At 43.8% G+C, this 21,965-nt stretch overlaps 1 protein-coding gene across 4 annotated transcripts in view; it reads right to left on the reverse strand.

Moving 5' to 3' along the window:
• Nucleotides 1-21,965, reverse strand: part of NOS1 (nitric oxide synthase 1) — a 1,315,983-nt gene that overhangs the window by 88,100 nt on the left and 1,205,918 nt on the right. For all 4 annotated transcript variants that reach the window (XM_085636289.1, XM_085636287.1, XM_085636288.1 and 1 more), the window contains 2 exons: nt 16,953-17,091; nt 4,053-4,131 (listed from right to left, as the gene is read on the reverse strand). In XM_085636289.1, the coding sequence (XP_085492415.1) occupies nt 4,053-4,131; nt 16,953-17,091 (218 nt within the window). The remainder of the gene's footprint in view (nt 1-4,052; nt 4,132-16,952; nt 17,092-21,965) is intronic.

Genomic DNA, 21,965 nt, shown 5'->3' on the forward strand with positions numbered 1-21,965 from the left:
GCTATTGGCTGTTCTCTAGGAGGTACTTTGTAAGGAACCACATGGCTACTGTTAAGTTTGCCGTTGTTTTGTTACGCTATATACACTTGTAAAGTGCAACCAATTCCCACAAAGTGGTCTCTTGATGCATCTGAGAAAGAACAGATGCTCCAGAGAAAAATTCATAATGGTACTTCTTAAAAGGCCATGTCTAGTGCAAAAATGTATATAAGGGTGATCTGGGTGTGCTTTGGAGCAAAAGTCCAGAGGCAGGCTGTTGGCAATCAAACCTGCTTTGCTATGTCCAAAAAAAGGTACACCTGCAATCTTAAGAAATGTCCAGAAATGTGAATGACAAGATGCCTTATTCATAAGACCTCGCTTAGATGTGCATGCTAAAATCATGGCATTGCCACAAACACAGTAATTACACGCCTGCACTTCAAATATGTGATATTGCTTTTTATTTATGTTTTTGAATGCATAAATGCGGACTAATTGTGGAAATACAATTTCCAAACATTTTTCCAAATGCAATTGAGCAGAAATACCACCAGCAAAAATCTAGTGGTAATTGGGCACGTCATCTATGCTGTGATTCGGTGTTACTGTAATTGCAATCCGATATCATTGCTGTTGAAAAGTCATCCTGTGCCCTGGGCACCCCCCAACGTTTTGCTGACTGATACTGGTGGTAACGGACTCTGATTGACCCTGGACTCTGCCTGCCCAGGGTCAGTGCTATACTGAAAGAGACACATTGGAATACAGTTAAAACACTTACATACACTAGGGTACACAATGGTATGGTACCCCTGTGATTGGCATGACCTACCCTATAAGCAACTAGTATATAATAGGGCAGGGGGATTGAAACTGCCTAGAAGTCCCTAGTACCCTAGGGCATGGCAGTTTAGAGGTCAGCTGCTCTTTTTGCACTTGCATGTGTGCACTGCTGAAGCCTGAGGTCAGTTTAAAAGCAGCCCTGTGTGCCATGACAGCTTTTAAAAAGTAAATTGTGCCCAAACTCGACTTTGGGGCACTTAAAAATGAATAACCTACAATGTTGTGGCATATTAGGAACCCCCAGGGTATCCCCTAGGTGTCCCAGAGGTGGGGGTTCAAATGAGTTGTATATGCCCTGAGTTGAGTGAAATTTCACATTTCACTCCCCACATTGTGGTAAAGTGCTGCTTAAATTTGACTTTGATGCTAGGAGCACTGTGGAGGGAGGATCTGCAATATTTCTACAGATTCAGAACCCCTAAAGTCTCCCCTAGATGCACATGGGGTGGGGGTCCTGTAGAAATCAGTGAAGTACTTATAAAATATGTTTTTGTAAGCCCTAGTGCTGGAAAAATGGCCCAAGTCATTTTCCCCATTACAAATCCCAGGACACATAGGTTAACATAACAAGAGGTTAGTCACTAATAACCCTTTATAGGAAAAGGCTAGAAATACCATTCAAATACTTCCCGAATGGTATTAATAAATCCAACAATATCTTATTGTTGAATTTCTCCTAAAGTGTACATACAAGAAGTTATAAGACTTTCTTGTTTGTAAGTCCAAATTCAGACTTCCAGTGGTCTGTCATGATTGGTCAGAGTTAAGTGAATTAGCCAGGCTGCCTTGAAAAGGTGATAAAGAGCCCTAACCAGCTCTGCTGGGAGGGCAGTGTGCTGTTACACAGGAATGGCAGAGCAGGGGGAGGAGTCGTAAACCATGGTCTTCAAGGCCGAGGGAGGGCCTCAGTGCCAGTCTCCACTCCACACTTTTGATCCCAACCAGACCTCGGATTAGGGAAGGTATGTGCAGATGGTAGGGGGAGAGTCTATGGAAATAAGCCATCCTGGGGGTGTGTTTAGCCAGCTCTTGACTCTCTGCTGGAAAATCAGCCATTATGAATTTGGAAGATCTGGTGCACTCTGGGACAAAATAATGCCACACTCTACAGGATTTGGTCATATTTTTGGGGAGTTGGCCTGCTCCCATTGGGCAGCAGTGACCACCTGCTTGACGCACAGAACTGGGAATAAGTAGCTGAGAGGGGCAGAGCCTCTCAGATCTGCTGCTTGAAACTTACTGAAGCAAGGCATTGCCAAGCTGAGAAGATTGCTGTGCAAAAACTTCTACGGCCTGACCTCTGAAAACTGCACCATCTGAAACTACAGCCCTGTGGATTATTTTGCTGAAAAAGAACTGAAGAGTGGACTCCCTGAAAGCTACAGGTTAAAAGAGCTCATCTGGAACATCACCACCTAAATCCGCACCTTGTAGAACCACCAGTGGATTTAGAAGCGTTTTGTACCAGTGAATTGTGGGAATTGAAGTCCTCAACTATCAAGGACCATCTTGGAGCTTCCAGACCCTTGGAGCGAGTTTGAGACACTTTGGGACCCCTTTAGGAACTTCAGGAAGAGGTTCAAGAAGTTTGGAAAACTTTGGAGCAACTTTGGAAAAAAGCTCCAAAGAGGGATCGACTCAACCTGCCAGCCAGGCCGCCTGCCTTCAACCGCGAGCCAGCCAAGCCATCCAGGTTTGTCCCGCTACAAGCTCCATCGGTCCAACTTCCAGAGGCTAGAACAAATCTGAAGCCGGCAAACCCTCACCGGATCTGGCTACATGAAGAGCATCGAGAGACCCCGTGAGAAAAAGCTCCAGAAAAGTCAGCTTGTAGAAAAAGTGACCAGGAGTAACCGCGAACACCAAGCCGCCTGCCTTCCATTGCATGCCGGCCTGGATTAACTGGGTTTCCCCACTGAAGCGCTAAAGAAAAAGTTTCTAAGTCCGATCCAGGGAAGTTGACCGGGAGTTTGTCGAAAGGCAATCCGACGAACCCTCACCGAATCCAGACTGGCTTGGAGCTTCGATGGACCTCGGGGAGAAAAGCGTCTGGAAAGTTTCTAAGTGTGAAGGTAGAAACTGAGACCGGGACCTGCCACGAGCTGTAGCCGCCCAGGGCTCTGTCACGGTTGGCCTGAAACTTTGACTTTGACCCGGTCTATTGAGAGTAGGTAACCCAATATGGTGCTAAAATCTTTTAAGTGCTATATTTTGCTATATCTTTAAAAATTCACATCTTCGGTTCCCTACATTGGATTTTTGTCGTTTTGGTGTCATTTTAAAGATAAAAATATGTCCTATTTTGATAAATTGTTATTGGGTTTTTATTATGTGTTGTGTCTTAATTATTTACTGCATTGGTGTTTTTAAATGCTTTATATACCTGTCTTTGACGTTAAGCGTGCCTGCTCGCACCCAAGCTACCAGGCGTTGAGCATAGGAATAATCTTCTAAGACCTATGCTGAGTCCTACCATGTGTTAGTGGCCTTATTGCCAGTGGCAGACCTACATTTGCCCCTACCAATAACCCCCTTTCCAACAATTGCATTACTAAATGCCTGCCAATAATCGAGAACTGGCGAGCACAACAACAAGGCCTGAAACTAAGTCCTCAAAAAAAGTTTAAACCAATATACTCTGTTTTTTCTCAACTTCTAAGAAAAATCTGACTGACCACTCTCACAACTCAGGAGTCCATGGCCACTCTAGTCTAAAATGAAGAACCCTTTGGTTCCCCGCTTTTTTCTAAAATACACCTTGGTTTCAATAAAGAGAACACTAGCAAAAGAGCATAATTCCATCTATAGCTCTCGAGTAATATAAAACATACAATCCTACATACGGTCATAGTAATTGTGACACTAGTTTTGAATGAAGTATAAAAATGTATATCACTAAGAACAAATTTGCCTGTCTCATAACCATACATTGTGCGCCACCACAGCATATAACACAAACTGACTAATTCAGTCAACTGGCACCTTCCTATTTCCATGCACTGGTTTTCCATTGTTGCATGCACCATCTTAAGGACACCCTTTATGACCCACAAGGTGTTCCACCATAATGAATGGGTGAGGTACTTGGTAATATAAAATCACCATAGCTGCTGGTGCACAAAGCAAGATTTACTGTGCCATGTTCCTAAAGTAACACATACAGCAACATTATTTGCCTTAATGCACTCCCTGAATATTCCCCTCAGTAGGCACAGCTGGTCACCTACCTGGACTTTGTACTCTGTAGGTTCTGACAGCTGAGGAGTTTGGCACCATAGACCTTCTTCTTGTGGATACTGTAGAGTGCTGACAAATAAAAGAGAAATTTAACAGGAGACCTTAAAATACAGCATCCCCCCGTCCATGATGGATTCTGCATCCTGCTAATCCAAAGTGTGCTCTGCTATCCACTGATCGGCGGTGGGTGTGTTCTAACTGGTGACTGAGTTTCGGTTCTGCTAAGCTCTGGTTCACGATGAGCTCTGCTACCTACTGACCCAATGTGTAACTACTAGCTCATGGTATACTGTAGTACCTACTGATCCATGGCGGGCTTCTTTACAAGTAAGACTAGGTTAGTACTGGGACTTAGTGACCCAAGGTGTGTTCTGTTACCTACTGGCCCTCAATGGGTTCCTCTCCCCAATGACCCAAGATGACTTCTGATCCTTATTGACCAAAGTTATGCCCTAATGCCTACTGGCCCATGCTGGGCTTTGCTACCTACCAACCCAAGGTGAGCTCTGGTATCTGCTAAGCCTAGATAGCCTTTGCTAGATGTTGGCACATGGTGGGTTCTGCTACCTATTCTACTACCTACTGACCCATGGTAGGCGTTGCTACTTAGTGACCCATGTGGGCCCTGTAACCAGCCAACCCTAGGTGAATTTCACAATCTGCTGTCCCAAGGTGGACCACTGACAGAAATACATTACATTTCATGAGTCCAAAAACATTCTAGTTCTAACCTGCATAAATACATCACATCCATTAAAGTAGAAAACAACGCTTATCATGTAAGGAATCACATAGAACACATGCAACAATCATGTCACCCCTCAAATGTTGGACAGGAAATTAATTAAGACAGGAAACCAGTCTTTCACTTATAGAGCATCGCATCCCATGAAGTAGACTGGCACTCAAGTTCACACACGTGCCATAACTCTACATCGCTAAGGCAGGATACCACTATTACTCTCTTGTCTGCAGAAGGACACCATATCCAGGAGGCAAACTAGTCAAGCCTTCACCAATCACATCCATTGACAACCTGCAGAACCTCCACTTTAAAAGAAAAAAAACATCTTCAGGCATGCAACAATTCCAGCCATAACCTGCACGATATCAAGCTCATTGAGACAACCTCACCTGCATAAAGTGATCATAAGTAGCCAATTAAAAAATGTCAAACACATTGAAGGAAATAATCACCAAAACCACTCGTGTGACATGCACTTCAGTTTGTAACTTAGGAGGGTAACACTTTTTTTGAGGTGGGTGTGCAGGGTATCTATGATTTGGGATATATGGCAATGTAACCTGCATCAGAGCATAATAACCAATTGAGACCTTCGCCAAGTGCAGGAAGTTAGCGTCACCGTAGGAGCTACTGGGTGGTGAGTGATTGTGAAGAGCTGAGGAGTTCTGTCTCAAGTGACAAGAGTTGAAAACCCAACTCTTTCAGATTATATTAGTACTATCTCAATAAACATCTGTTTGTTTAAACTTAGTGGTACTTAGAAGTTCTATATTGTACGGACCTTCCTTTTCACAAGCTGAAGCATGCTGGTACTTATGTTGATCATTCACATTAAGACAAGAACTCTATGTTCATGTATTGGAATCACAAGACCTGATTCTCTTCTGGAGTTGGATATCCTGCCTACACTGGTGGTCAGGATTAGTCTTTAGAGGAAGGAGAGCTCTGTAATTTATTTTGGTGGTGTTCTGCACAGTGGGGCAGCTTCCTTTCCTCATTTAACCATTAACAATAATGTGTGGTAGTCAGAGTGTCCAAACATCATCTGACCCCACTGCCTTTTCTTTAGGGGTGGTGAAGAATTCCACTTCTCTGGTGGAGTTCATGGAGTTTTGCCCACTCCGCGCTCCGTATTGAGGGCAGTGTTCCCAAAAACTCAGCGAAGTGATGCAGAACAGAATTTTTTTCTCTCAAGCGATTTGTGAATGTTAAGTTGGATAGCACTTGTGAGCAAAAATTGCATGCTAGACCTTCGCCCGGCGAGATTTCTCAATGCGGGCCATTGCGGTAGGTCACGAGCACTCGCGTTGAAAAATATGCCACTCACATTGAGGAGACTGCTGCTCGATTACAATTTCTACTCAAGCGGTAGAAAGCAGCAGTGTCCTCTGGTTTGATGCGTAGTACCGTTCGCACTGATTTTATAACAACAGCCACCTTTCCCAATGCCTGGAAGCATGCAGAGGTGAGATTCCTCCTCAAGAAACCCTTTGTGGACCTCAAGAACTACAGTACCATCTAACTGCTGCTGCCAAAGTCCTGGAGAAGGCCATCAACCCCCAAAACTCACCGAACACCTGGAGAGAAACAACCTACTGGACCCTTCCCAATCAGATTTCAGAGCCAGTCACAGCACCAAGACTACCTGATTGCCACAACTGGTGACATCCGCACCCTACTCGACAGGGGAAAATCAGCTGCCCTGATCCTGCTTGACAACTCCGCAGTCTTCAACACCATTTCCCACCACACACTCATCCATTGACTACACCAGATTGGAATCACAGATGATGTGGTCACGGGGCGCACCCAGAGAGTCTGCATCCCTTCTTTCACCTCACAACCCAAGCACACCCATCTGCAGTGTCCCCCAAGGCTCATCCCTCAGTCCAACTCTCTTCAACATCTACATGACACCACTAACAGACAGATCACACGACATCAACATCATCTCCTACGCCAACGATGCCCAGCTCATCCTCTTTGCTCTCAGTGTGTTGTATTCCGCTTAAGCTGTCCGTATATAGGTTTTCATGAAACATGTCCTTATATAGGCACAATTCGCATTGCCCTTATATAGGCATAAGATCCATGTCCTTATTTAGGCATTAGCCATGCTATCCAAATACAGGCATGGTCACCTACATCCGTCCACCCCAACATCACAATGAGTTCTTAGAAACCAGACCCTTAAGCTCTTGGGAGTTCCCCTAGCACAGGATTATTGATTTTTTCCAAGAACTCATTTATTATGCATGAACCGCTATTCCTTAAGGGTTTATTCCTGACGTCTTCTTCTGCCCAACTTTACGTCAATGCTAACATTCCAAGGCACCTACCAGGTATAAATATACCTTCCCTTGCCCAAGCAAGTAGGAGGAGACCTCTTTCTTTAGAGGAGCCCGTGTCCCAGCCTGACGCACTGACAAGAGACGCTGTCATCCCTGCTCGCAGCGAATCCAGCTTCCAGTGTTCTGACTCCGTTCGCGGGGTGTTAAAGTTCGAGACCCGGAAAGAGATTCCCACCTCTCTCATTCTCAAGGTATGGAGCTGACTAGAACCTAGAGTGACTTTTGGCATACTAGATTTAGCATATCAGACTATAGCATACAGCACCTACTTCTTACATTGTACTACACTTAGGTTAGGTACACTGGGGTAGAACTAGTTAGAGAAGCACCTCAAGAGTACTCGCATTTTTAGCTTATGTTATTTATGTATATGAATATATGTGTCGTAGCTAAAACATAATGCTAGCGCAGAATTATTTCTTTCTACTGCTTATGCTTTGCATAATATATCTCTTACACAAGAACCAAGACTGTTCAATAAATCCTTCTATTAAAACGACCGTCTATTCTTTCTGTGCAACTCTGAAGAAACTAAGCATACACGATTAGCTGAGTGAAACTGTTATCTGTTTCCAGGATTTTGAGAGTGTTACAATTCTAAAGAGAAACAAAGTCGTCATGTTTATGCGGTTGCCAGAAACAACTCCCTTCTTGTTGACAAGGAGTTTCTAGTGGCCTCCGAGTTAGCTGGTACAAATGAATTAAGTTTAATATACTCAATATGAGCATACTGACCTCAGTCCTATGCCAAATCTATAGGGTATATTATTCCGATGTGCAGAGCCTATTAGGGAAATAGGAACTACACTACATGGCGCAACGTTTGGTAAGGCACTAATTTAATGCTAGATACTGAGTAACTCAGTCGTCCTTTTCTCAGAGATCCTGACTCACATACTCCATAAGACGTCTGGATTGGGTAGGGTTAAGTATCCACCAAAGCTGAATAGGACAAAAATCCTATATATTAGCTGTTTGGTTTGTTCAACGTTGAAGGATACAGTGTTCCAAGATATTGTGCACCTTATCTTTGTTTCCTTGAAACTTGTTCTACATTTTACAAAAACAATGTCCCTGAACGGGGATACTAACACCGAGAACGGTGTAGCTGCGGCTGACCCAGTTGTAACAGCTTTTAATTTTACAGGTTTAAATGAAACCGATGAGGGTGTTATAAACATCCCTCCAAACGTAAAACTTATAAACCACGGCCTAACACCAAGAGGTGGTAGAGCAGTTTTCGTGATAGAGGCACACAAATCCTTTCAGACAGAGGTATTCTATTCATGGATTGTATTCCCAGAATCAAATCCAGTAACAAAAGTATTTCACTCCTTTAAAGAAGATGAACCACCTGAGGAATATATTCCTTTCGAGGATATTGAAATTCCACTCACATACCAGGAGCATATTCTCTGGTTTAAAGGTGCCCTAAAGTATCACAAAAACATTACCAGGCTCGGTCCACTAGGTAGACCAAGAGCAACATGGCCGATTGCAGCTGGCTACACACCTCATCCTGACATCGAAGAAATGTCAGACAAGGAATTACTTACTCAACTGCAAGAGTTAATAAACATTTACAGACAATTAGTCCAATATGTCATGCGGACTTTCACAGTCCAATAACCATTTCAAATCAAACAACAACAAGGGTATACACTAAAAATTACTCCACAGACTTTACACGCAGTCATGGGTAAAATGCCCACAAAGCGCGAAAAAATTCCATTCTGGATAGCTAAAAAAATTACTCAAATCGAAGCATTATTTCCAAATACTAGCCCTTATGACAAACACAGAATCCTCACAATCTGTTTGAGAATGGGGATCACACCACAACTGAAAGACTGCACCACTTGGGGCACAGTCTTTGCTGCCATCTATACTAAAACACATGGTGTTCCGTCAATTGCAGTAATACCAGATGTCCTGAAACAAGTTAAAAATAAATTTGGGGCAGAGCCTTCTCTGAATTTAGGTATGAAATTACTGAAAAAATTCGACAAGGTCTCAACAATAATATTATCTAATATTAAAGGGGAGGCAGCATCAGTGGCGATCCGCCAACGCTTAAGGGAATTTGATGTAACAGAACATCAACATGAACTACCCAGAATAGAAAAATCTTATGAAGAATTAGGCAGACACAGTGTGGGTGGAAAACCTTTGATGCCAAAACTGTCTGAAGGTCCTTGAATGTCTCTAATATTCAAAATCCTACATCTTCTAAAAAGAAGTGGGAAACTAATAAACAAAATTCGAAAGAGAAACGTTCTCAATCCTGAGGTAGGTCTCCTCAAAAAGAGCCCTCTGAAAGGAGATATAACCTCAGGAATAGGGATACTTTAAGAAAACCTGACAGGCATCAAGATACTGATACACGTTCCTTTCGTACCTTTCAGATATTGTCACAGACATCAGAAAGAAGAGGATGGTCAGATCACAAAGAAGAACACGTGAAGTTCAAAGACGATCAACACGTTCAGAAAAAAAAATCAAAACCTCAATTCACAAAAAAGAAGGTAGCAGGTCTTAAGATCAGACATGCCGAGAATACTGAGAACACAGCTCAAGAAAGGAGAATGGGCTCAAAAAATGCTGGACAGTGCAGCAGAAGTAACAATAGCTCGCCAGAATCTGAAAGTTCGGGTGATGGGTGGGTCAAACATCTTTATGGGGTCCAACGCTCATTAAGTAATTTGCCAAGAAGTTCTCTGGTGGCGGGGGGGGTCACTCCATATGAGGTCCTATTTGGGACAAGAATGTGGGTTCCTGATCTCGAATGTAAAGGCACAGTGGTGGAAAATAAACACTTTGATATCAAAGATCGTTTGGCTGTTTTACAGGATCTAAATGAACTAAGATCGAAACAAAGCAACGTGTTCCTGAAGCCAACCACCACTGGGGAAGAACCGGCAGTCCCAGCAAGGCCTGTCTGGATCCCAAAAGTTGGGGATCTAGTCAGAGAGATGATCGCGGACAAGAAGGAATTTGGACCTTCTTACAGACAACCAGTACCTGTCCTAGCCGTCCACGGAACAAGAACAGTACTTCTGCCGCCCCTTGCTGGAAAAAAGGAGAAAAGATTTGTGTCAATTGACCTCATCAAACCACACTATGTGGCCGATACTAAATAGTAGGCCTCGTGGACTACGACCTAGCAGCAGACGCCCTCCTCTTGCTACTATCCGAAAGGTTCAGACTGAAAGACTCGTAGCCATCGAGAATTCAGCAGTAAGAGATGAAGGACTAAGCAACAATGCTATGGAACTCATCCCTCTTGAAACTCAAGTAAAAGTTCGTCCAGATACACCGGTCTACACCAACGTAACACGTGATCAACTGGTTCCAGCGATTTCAAAAAATCCTGACGCAATTCCAACAATTGACCAAATTGCTTCCGGCTATTTCATTAACTTTGATACGTTTTCTGAGGATCCAAGTGAGCCTGAAATGACGCCAGCCCGAATAACTTCCAAACAACAAGTACAAGACTTTTTTCAATTTCTGAAAGAGATTTATCTGGTTTCACCATGGATTGAACTATGGATTATTTCTGGAATATTTTTCTTTCTGCTTTGGCTAGCTTTGATAATGACTCTGAGCGTGCTTATGAATGGCAGATACATTTGGCTGGAAACTGAAAGTGAACTCACTTTTAAAGCCACACAAATCTTCCCATCGTGAAGCAAGAGACTTGTCAGCAGTGAACATCACAGCCGATCCTATACAGGATGGTATAGTTTGGGACAAAACCGATTTAGACATATTCGGCCCGACGGAACTTTTGAAGATTCTACATTTATTTAAAATTTCATTAAGTGGGGGGGCGTGGCTTCGTGGGCCGACATGGCGGACGCGTGATCATCAGCTCCGTCCAGCCCATCACTAATCCGCCATCTATCCTGGCTCCCTCGGACCCGCGATCGGTCCTGGAGGGAGCGCTACCGCACCTGCTACCGGAGGGGGCTGCTCGGTGAGCGGCGGCGGCGGTGATCGGGGCAGCGGAGCATGGATGCAGATGCGCTCACGAGGTGCGGCCCAGTATTCGGAGGTGGAGCCGGGGAGTCAATTCCGGCATGCCCGAGGGGCGACGCGAGCCGCGCGGCAGCCCCAGTGAGCCTGCGGTGGCGGCCTTTGGCTTAGACGGCCCGTTGGCGGCGGCGATTTTCGTAGGGCACATCGGCCCCGGGAGCCTGCACTGCGGACACCGGTGAGGAGCTAGGGGGAGGCTGGGTGCCCCGGCCAGCAGAGAGACTCGATTGGGCCTGCCCACCACACCCAGGAGTGAGGCCGATGCCTGTGGCCTCAGGAGCCGGGGGCCCTCCTCCCGGGCATTTTGCAGCGGTGGGGAGGCGGTAGCAGCAGGGCGAGCGGGGGGGCCTCCACCAACCCCCCCCCCTCACCTCCTGATTGCCTTGCCGGATTGGTGACTGCGCTGGGGGATCGGCGGCTGCATCGGGCCGCGGTGGTGAGGCTGGGGGGCCCCACGGGAGCTGGCTGGTTGTCCCCCGGAGTGGGGATCCTATGCTCTTCTTGTCTTGGGGGAGTCCGGGTCTGATGAGGAGAGTCGCCGGGTCGGGAGTGTGCTCCAGCATGCAGGTTGGCGGGCCAGCTTTGGAGAAGGCATCTCGGCCTTGGCGGCGGGGCCCGTGATCGGCGGCCGCGCCTGTTCGCACCCCTTGGGACGGTTGGAGAGCTGTCTGGGATCCTGAGGATATTAAAGATAACAAGAGCAACCCATACGTTCTTGTGAGCTGGGTAAGTACAGTCGTACCAAAACAATGTTCACTAAAAAAGAACTAATTTCTCAGAATTAATGGAAATACGCAACCAACATGATCGCTCAGATTCAATCATAGACAAAACAATTTTTTTTTTTTGTATAAGAATTGTGACCCTCTATCGAGTCAAATAATATCTGTATGAATTAGATGTCAATTAATCAACAACAGCCCATATACTTTTTGTCAGCAAGACTACCTGACTTCCGCCGAAGCAGGTAATTTAATTACACAGTATCAAAACAATATTTACACATAGATCAAACTAATTCATTGCAATGTGCCCCAGTGAAGTAACCATAACCGTTTAAGTGAATGTTCTGTGACAAGGTGAAAGAACAAGTGAAAAACAGGTAATTGGTAAGTACAAAAGGATGAGCAACATAAATTTATTGTTATTTTCAATTTTTTAGCTCTCTCTTTTGTCTGTAGTCAACGGCGTTTCAACCCTCTCTTTTACCTTAAGAATATAGATGTTGGAGTGGGTGTCGTGAAGTGTTTCTAAGCGGTACACACTGTGAAACTGCACTGAGCGGTTAACTAATATGTCTGGACCTTTCTTTACATGGGGCTTGTAATGGTTCTGTGGCAAACTTGTCCTGCCACCTGCAGGGTACACCAGCTGCTGTGATTAATCCAGCGTTTGGTCATCTTTCTAACGGGAGTTACCTCATGTTGAATGATCAAAGTTGCTGTGGCACGTTGCCAGGAATCTCATATCTGGTAACAGTTAGCTCCAGGGTTACTTGTTGTATGCAAGTATTGTTCCCCCAAATAGACACAGTCAGGGAGTCGCCTCTATGGCCTTCATTGAATGTTTCTTTTATACGTTTTGATACTTTAAGCAGAATGAAAGCCATGTTTTTGCAACAGACCGTGCCTTTGACCTTGGCCAAAGAAACCTATGATCTACAAATTCCAAGGACTTCGGATGAGATACAGGCTCTAATTCATACAAACTGCTCTATACACTTCGTAGAAATGATGGGACGCATCTTAAACATGTCTGATACGAGCAGGGTTGTACATGTATTTAAGACCATATGTTCAGGACTGTTACCACCTTTTCAGGTAGTCCTTGGAATCATTTCAAACTTCGTTCATTCAGTGTTTGGTGGTCTGCCATTAGTTCTAGCACTCATTGCAGGAATCCTGTTTCTATTCCTACTGCTACGCTATGGCAAGCCTATCCACCGGCGCCACTCCCAGCAACTTGGAGAAAGCACTCCTAGAATGGGAGTGCCGTGAGCTCATAGTGCAACTTTTGGGCATACCTCTTCTACGGGAACTTAATACAACATGGTTTCTGTCATTTAGACCAATCTGGCAAGATTGCATCTTACCTGTTCTACGCTACCTGCTTTGCGGTGAAGAATGCCTGCTAGACATATGTCTAACACTCCCATCAGTCATGCCAACGGATATCGATACTCTGATGGACCCGATAACGGCCCATGCTCTGTGTTGTCCCCAGAGGCTACCAATCCTGATGACGGCATTCGTTGAGATCTCACAGACTCTTCCTGCTGCTGCTGAGGTACGAGATGGATTAACAGGCACACAGGTAACGACGGACGCAAACATTGCAGCAGCATCCCATGCTGAAGGCTATGCTTCCCATTTCTGTGCAGTTAACAATCTAAACGATGTGCTGCAACTGTCACCAACATCGGTAGACGATCTTTTGTCTACAAGAGTTGATGATTTCCTGTTTTCTCCAGACCCATACACGGACTTTGATTCGGCTCACAGTGTACCAGGAAAGCCATGAACTTGACCTCCATATTTTCATAACAGAACAGAACTTGGAACTCTTCCTAAAAATTTTCTAAATTTGAAAATACATGGCAAATCCATCTGCTTATAGTAGAACTATTCATATAGAATGGACTTCTTTGAATACTTCCAGGGACACATTGTCACCTTATTTACCACAATTTCATTTGGTACCATGTTATGAAATGGCTTTGATTTTTTGAATAGTTCGACCATTTCGTCTATGTATACATTTCTATTCATTCATATTGCATTTATTTCCAATATATGCTTAGAATGAAAAACTGCTTTAAAATGTACAGTACCTTTGCATTACATGTTTTAGCAAAGTTTTTTAAACTTCTTTTAGTATGCTTTAAAAAATGTTTTTAGCGACATGTGGTACTCAGTTTAATGTTTAGCATTTTATGTTCAGTATTTAGTATTATCGTTCATTCGAAAGTGGAGTGGGTGTTGTATTCCGCTTTAGGTGTCCGTATATAGGTTTTCATGAAACATGTCCTTATATAGGCACAATTTGCATTGCCCTTATATAGGCATAAGATCCCAGTCCTTATTTAGGCATTAGCCATGCTATCCAAATACAGGCATGGTCACCTACATCCGTCCACCCCAACATCACAACCAGTTCTTAGAAACCAGACCCTTAAGCTCTTGGGAGTTCCCCTAGCACAGGATTATTGATTTCTCCAAGAACTAATTTATTATGCATGAACCACTGTTCCATAAGGGCTCATTCGGGACGTCCTCCTCTGCCCAGCTTTATGTCAATGCTAACATTACAAGGCACCTACCAGGTATAAATATACCTTCCCTTGCCCAAGCAAGTAGGAGGAGACCTCGACTTTAGAGGAGCCCGTGTCCCAGCCTGATGCACTGACAAGAGACGCTGTCATCCCTGCTCGCAGAGAATCCAACTTCCAGTGTTCTGACTCCCTTCGCGGGTTGTTAGAATTCAAGACCCGGAAAGAGATTCCCACCTCTCTCATTCTCAAGGCATGGAGCGGACTAGATCCTAGAGGGACTCTTGGCATACCAGACTTAGCATATCAGACTATAGCATACAGCACCTACTTCTTACATTGTACTACACGTAGGTTAGGTACACTGGGGTAGAACTAGCGAAGCATCTCATGAGTACTCACATTTTTAGCTTAAGTTATTTATGTATATGAATATATGTGTCATAGCTAAAAGATAATGCTAGCGCAGTATTATTTCTTTCTACTGCTTACGCTGTACATAATACATCTCGCATACTGTCTTGTGATTGTAACAGCTCATACCTCTTAAACGAGAAACAAGACTGTTCAATAAATCCTTTTATTGAAACGCCCATCTATTTTTTCCGTGTAACTCTAAAGGAACTAAGCATGCATGATTAGCTGAGTGAAACGGTTATCTGTTGTTTCCTTGATTCTGAGAGTGTTCCAATTCTAAAGGGAAACAAAGATGTCATGTTTATGCGATTGCCATAAACTACTACCTTCTTGTTTACAAGGAGTTTCTAGTGGCTTCTGAGTTAGCTGGTACAAATTAAGTTTAATATACTCGATAGGGGCATACTGACCTCAGTCCTATGCCAAATCGATATGGTATATTATTCCAATGCGCAGAGCCTATTAGGGAAATAGGAACTACACTACAAGTGGACTCCACCGGGACGACAACCAACTTACACAACTGTATAAAGAACATCTAAGCCTGGATGAAGGACAACTGTCTGAAGCTGAACATGGAGAAAAACACATTTTTGATCTTCGGGAGACACACCGCCCTCTGGAATGACTCCTGGTGGCCATCGGGACTCAGACCTACAACCCACACTGAGGGACCATGTCCATACCCTCTGCATCATCCTGGACAGTGAACTCTCTAGCAAATGTCAGGACAATGCCGTCTCCTCAGCCTGCTTCCACATGCTATGCAAAGTCTTCAAGTGGCTCCCCATAAGCACCAGGAAAACAGTGATGCAGGACCTCATCAATAGTCGACTGGACTACAGCAATGCACTCTATGCAGACACCACCACCAAACTCCTGAAAAGACTCCAGACGATCCCAAATGCAGGGGCCAGACTCATCCTCAATATGCCCAAGAGGACCCGCATCATCCAGCACCTGAAGGATGTCCACTGGCTCCCTGTTCAGAAAAGATGCCAATTCAAGCTACTGAACCATGCCTACAAAGCCTTCCATCACGAAGGAACCACCTACATGAACCACCGCCTGCATTTCCAATGACCTACCAGGAACCTCAGCTCCACACATCTCACCCTTGCACAGATACCACACATCCACCTCTCCAGAGGATGCTCCTTCTCCCACCTCGTTGCCAAATCCTGGAATGCTTTACCCCTCCACCTCCCTACCTCACCCTGGCTGGCCCACTTCAGGAAGGGGCTCATGACCTGGCTCTTGGACTGATTTCTGCAGCACAGCGCCTGGATACCCTCTCAGGTGATAAGCTGTGCTATACAAGTATGGCCTGATTGATGAACTAAAACGCACCCACGAATAATTACCAGCGACTGAGATTAATTCAAGCAGTCAATGTCCACCTTTTTATTTTTCTATGCAGTTTAGTGCAGCTTGAAGATCACTTAAAGTGTCTTTGCACTGTCCCAGTCAGTACAAGTACCCCAAAAGGAAGTTGTTGAGCCGTTAATGTCAACTTTGGTTTTATTCTGTTTTTACCTCCAGAAGTGGAGTCTTTTACTGTTGGAATTCAAGAAACATACATAGTCCTGAGGTTTGTGTACACGCATTGAACAGAGGTGTGACATTCACATGTCATGGACAGCAGAGCTGTCTATCAAAATCTGTACAGGATAGAGATACCAAAGGTGTGCAATCATCCCATGTTTGCTGCAAAAGAAGATTCCATTCTTGTTACTATGTACTTTGGCTACGAGAAACCTCAATCTGAGTTGCATATTAGGGGTTACGATTTCAAGCACATGGGAACATGGTGTCAGCTGTAGACCAAGTGATGTCTGGTTTGGTGAAGACAAACATGCATATTGGATGGCCTCATGCTCCTTGCACATGATTAAGGCTGGACCAAGTCTTTAGTTAAAGGGAAGGCAGAAAATTATTAACAATTTAGATAAATGCATACCCTTAGCTGTGTACCACCAGTCCTGACCCACCATAACACAGGGCAGTGCCTAGTGTCCGGACTCCAAGTTGCATGCTCATCAGAGACTTTGTTCTATCTCGTACATTTTACCTTGCGTGAGTTCTGGGGCCTCAGCCACAAAGGTGAGCCTGTATTTGCTTCTTGTCCAACTCCGGTCGTTACTGGTGAGGGAGTTGTTTGCCTTCTCTATGTTCACGTCATCACCCACGCAGAATACATCACATGCAGCCTGTACAAAACACACAAGTGACATTGTGTGTAAAAGAATACTTAAAATATTTTAATTTCATTTTTAAATAATTTTAATCGCAGTTTAAAAACCCACATCACTAGCAATTTAATATTTAACATGTATTAAAAGTAATTCATCATTGTGTCTTGTATTCATTTAAAATCATTTTAATTCTTGTAAAGCTTAAAAGTTGAATTTCATTTTTTTTTTTTTAAATAAGTGAAATACATTTTTACATGATGAAATATTAACATTTTAATTTCATCTAAGTTTTTAACACTTAGCAATTTGGAATACATTTAATTTAAAATTTGAAACAAAATGCATTTTATATTATTTATTATGGATTGTTATATTAAGTTGCCTCCTCCATTATTTTATATTGGAGTGTGGTGGAGTACCCAGGAGAGGGCATGTGCTGTGTTTGATTTACTCCAAGGCTGGGCTGGAGTAGATTTACTACCATTTTGGGGTCATTTTGGCAGAAGTAACTTTACAAGTGTGGTTTGTGAACAGAAATGTGCTTTCTCTTTTGTGGGTAGGCGTTTGAGAGTATTCACCATTTTACAGCCACTCTCCCTGGTCCTGCCCACATTTGCTACAAAACATATACATACACGTGCGAAGATCTCTGCACAGAAAAGATAAGAGTTACGGATGGAAGAGGTCTCTGCTTGTAAATTGCATGTTGTAGTTTTTAAGCACTACTAAACATTCCACAAAATGCAGTTTGTGAATCAGGTCCTAACTTTTCATTTTTGGTTAAAAATTAAAATTCGTCAAACAATCAATATTTTTTTCAGAAACCTGTTTTTGCGTACAAATGCCTACTTTTAATAATATAGGGCCAGATGTACAAAGCTTTTTTGAGGCCGTAAATGGCCCAATTCACAGATTCAGGCCGTTTGTTTCTACAAAAAATCATTTTTATTACGTACAAAGCCCGATTTTGGGATTCGGTAACCTATTACCGAATCGCAAATTAGGTTTGTGATTCGGTATTAGGAAGGGGCATGTTAAGGGTGCCCCTTCATAATACCGAATTGCAGTGGTAGGTGTGAATGTTTTGCTACCGAAATGCAGAAACAAAACATTAGCATTTTATCACCTACTTCAAGTATGTGGTAACCCATTCACTAACTGGAAGGGGTCCCAAGGGATCCCTTGCTCTTCGTGAAGATTTGTAAAAACGTTTTTTAAGAGCAGGGGACCACTGCCTGCTCTTAAAAAATGCAACAAAAACTTTTACGTTTTCTTTTTGAAAAGAATCAAATTTTCTTTTAAGAAAAACGGGCTGCATCCATTAAAAAAAACAAAAAAACTTTGCTTTATTGAAAAGCAATCGCAGACATGGTGGTCTACTGACTCCAGCAGGCCACCATACCTGTGATTAATAATGAGGTAGGTCTGTTTGTGAGCCACTGGGAATCGCAGAAAGTGTAAAGCACACTTTTGTACATAGGTATTTGTGATTACCAAATAGCAAATCACAAAAATTCGCTATTTGGTAATCGCAAACCTTCAACTAAGTACATTTGTCCCATAGACTTGTTTTGTCCCCAAATATCGCCCCAAATATCGACTTGCCATTGTCGCCAAACGCTTGCTGCTATTTATTACTTACCCAGATAGAATGATAGTGGCCAATTCACAAAAGCATTTATGAGTATGGGAAGTAGTATTACAGGAGTAATATTTCACGTACTCTTAAATGCTATTGCCAAACTGTCCCTAAATGTCCAAATTCCTATTAGTAAAAGTGCAAAGAGGACATATGCCTTTCTGTTTGTACTCATTGTATATAAATATTCCCTATGTATTCCAATGTTATTCCAGGATCAGATATTTTTGGGGCTAATTCACAAAGGTATGTAAAAGAGTACTAAAGAAGTACTGTTTTATGCACTCAAAAATGCCTTTGTGAATAGTCCCCATACTGCCTCACGTTACCAGGTGCAGCCTCACATATCCTTGTACCATCATCATATGCCAGAGACAGTTTAAGATGGTCTGTCTCAGCCTCTTATGCCTATCTTTTGATGTACTGGTCTATGTACTGCCTCACAGGACTGTCTACTGAGTCGTGTGCTTTGCTACCAAGTGCCATGAATGGTCCACTGTATGGCAAGGATGGGTACCCTATGAGGCGGATAGTCAACAGACGCAAGGGACAAATACTCTATCTCAGGGATGTTCACCATATACCATAATTGGTCACTCTATGCAAGAAATGGCCAGTAGCATGCAAGGGATGTTTAACACACACCAACGATTGTGACAGGAGGTTAAAATGGGTACTATGTGGTTGGGACAGATTCCCAGATGCCAGAGATGGACATCAAATTACCAGGTTGATTCCAGATTGCAAGGATGTCCATTGGGTCCCAGTGTTCGCCACAAAGTGCTAGGACTGCTGCCTTATGCTAAAGATGATCATATTCCAGAAAAGGCCCCTACAATATTCTGTGGATGCCTGCCCCCTACCCACCATTGATGGGTATCAAATGCTAGGGAAATACATTTTATGACCACAAGCAACTCAAACATGCACACACGCACCCACACACACATGCACGCTCACACACACAGTCACCACTACCTGGGCCCTACACTCGCAGATGTTCACCTGATGCCTCCTTGTACACTTGACATGCAGCCGAAGCCAGTATCGCAAAAAGATAAGGGGAGGAGACTGGGATGCGATTATTTGCTAATGTTCCAGGTCGTGTAATGCAGCTGGCAAAATATTAGTTCTAAACAAGAACACCTGCAGTCGCCTGTGACTTCACACAATCAGACTGCACGTGTGGGTTTGAGGTAGCCCTGAAGCCAGCCACGTGCTGGGAGGAGCGTTCCTGAATCGTAAACGCCCTGTGAAACAATCTGTGGAAAAAGAGTTAAGTGCGTCCTCCCATATAATTAAATCGATAGGAGCTCCTTTCCTTGTTCTTTCAGTTCTTTTTATTTAGAGTGGAAATTCCCTTTGGTCCATCAATACTGAAGTGTTCCACAGGGTAAGAAATGCAGAAGTTGCCTGGGGCTTTCTCAAGGCTCGTTGTTTAAAGTGCCAAATGAAGTGTGTAATTTCCGTGTGGCTCATGTTCATATCCAACGGCAGTCATATGAAGCAACAGGCTACATCATCTTGCTTGATTTCGTCCGGGTCATCCATGGCTGCGTGTCCCCAGGCGGCGCTCTCCACCCCGGGGAGAGCGCCCTCGGTCTCCTCTGAGAGGCTCCTGTTCTCCCCACACCGGCCTCGGTCCCCCGAAACACTCGGCCCCGGACGAAATCCATCAAGAGGATGTACCTGTCATTGGATATGAACATGAGCCATATGGAACTTATACACTTTTGTTTGGCACTTTAAATAATGAGGCTTGAGAAAGCGCCAGGCTGCTTCTGCATGCGTTACCCTGTGGAGCACTTCAGTATTGACGGATCAATGGACATTTTCACTATAAATGAAAAAAAAGACAAGGAAATGAACTCATATCATCTTATTTGAATGGGAGGACGCACTTGACTCTTTTTCCAAAAGCTATTGCCACTGAGGTACGGTAGTTCCAAACCCCGATCAGTGGTCCAGCCACAATAAAATTGGGTATTGTCTAACAGGGAGTGAGAGCTGGACCTTGCACTATATCACTACTGCTGTGTGAACCCATATTTGTTTTCAAAACTAGGGCTCAGCCTGAGCGTCCTAATGCACCAGCTCTCACGTGCTCCAAAATATAAATAAATATACGTATAGGACCCAGGCTCACATCACGTATTATGCATTTTTCCTTAGATGGCACTTTAAAAACTCGTAATATAAAATGGGCTGTAGAGCAAGAGCTACTGCAGTAAACGTCAATGGTCTAGAACATTCACGGGTAACTCATGCAAGTCTTGAGTAAGACAACTATTTTGTGAATTGGGCCCCAAAATTTGACATCAAGGGCCGAATTTACCCATCCTATTGCACCTGTAAGTTGAACGGAGTGGCACAAAAGTCTTGATTTATGTATTGGATTTGGTATTCAGAAAATTCAGATTTGCACTTGAACTTGGATTTAGTCACATTACAGCGGCGGCTCCTCCGCTAAGACGGAGGAGCGTCTCCCCACTGCTTTTCAGCAGTGCAACAAAGGAAAAATAAAATGATGATAACACAATATTGTCATTTTATTTTTCAGTGCGAGGCAGGTTTCGGACAGGGCAGGGCTGGGCTGTCAGAGCAGGGTGGAAGAAATATGTGCACTTCAGTGAGCATGACGGTTTGGCCATCCATTTTCGGCCGGCCAAACAGTCATGCGCACTTTCCATGTTCTCCGCCTGGCTGTATTGCACAGCCTGGGTGGAGAACATGCACAGGCTCCCTGCCTGAGCCCCGAACCAGATTGCTCAGACCAATCACGACGCTGCGGTCACGCTGGGGACAACAGTGTTGTGATTTGCTCAGGGTAGCCTGTGTGCTTCCTGCTTCCAGGAAGTGAGGCAGAGAAGCAGAGGTGAGATAATGGAGGACAGACAGCAGCTGTGCAGAGGTATTATATTATTTTTTTCACACCCCCGTTCCTTACCAGCCGCCCGTGACACATTAAAAGTTACACAACTATGAAGTCATTTTACTTGTTAGAAAATCTCCTTGCAGTGATGGGGAGTGAGCATTGCGTGGTGAGGATGTCTTGAACAGTAAGGCCAAATCTACTTACTTGTGTATTTCTGGGTACTACTAAACGTCTGCGACAGACCTATCCTTAGGATCTTGCAGCCCAGGCACAGACATATTTTGGGAGTCCTTTTCATAACTACTTTAAATGCTTTCCCAATTTTCAGTTAATTCGAGCCCTCATGGTGCCATACTGAATTATTCAATAAACTTT

The sequence above is a fragment of the Triturus cristatus genome, chromosome 11 (genome assembly GCF_964204655.1).
Source record: "Triturus cristatus chromosome 11, aTriCri1.1, whole genome shotgun sequence".
In the NCBI taxonomy this organism is placed as follows: Eukaryota; Metazoa; Chordata; class Amphibia; order Caudata; family Salamandridae; genus Triturus; species Triturus cristatus.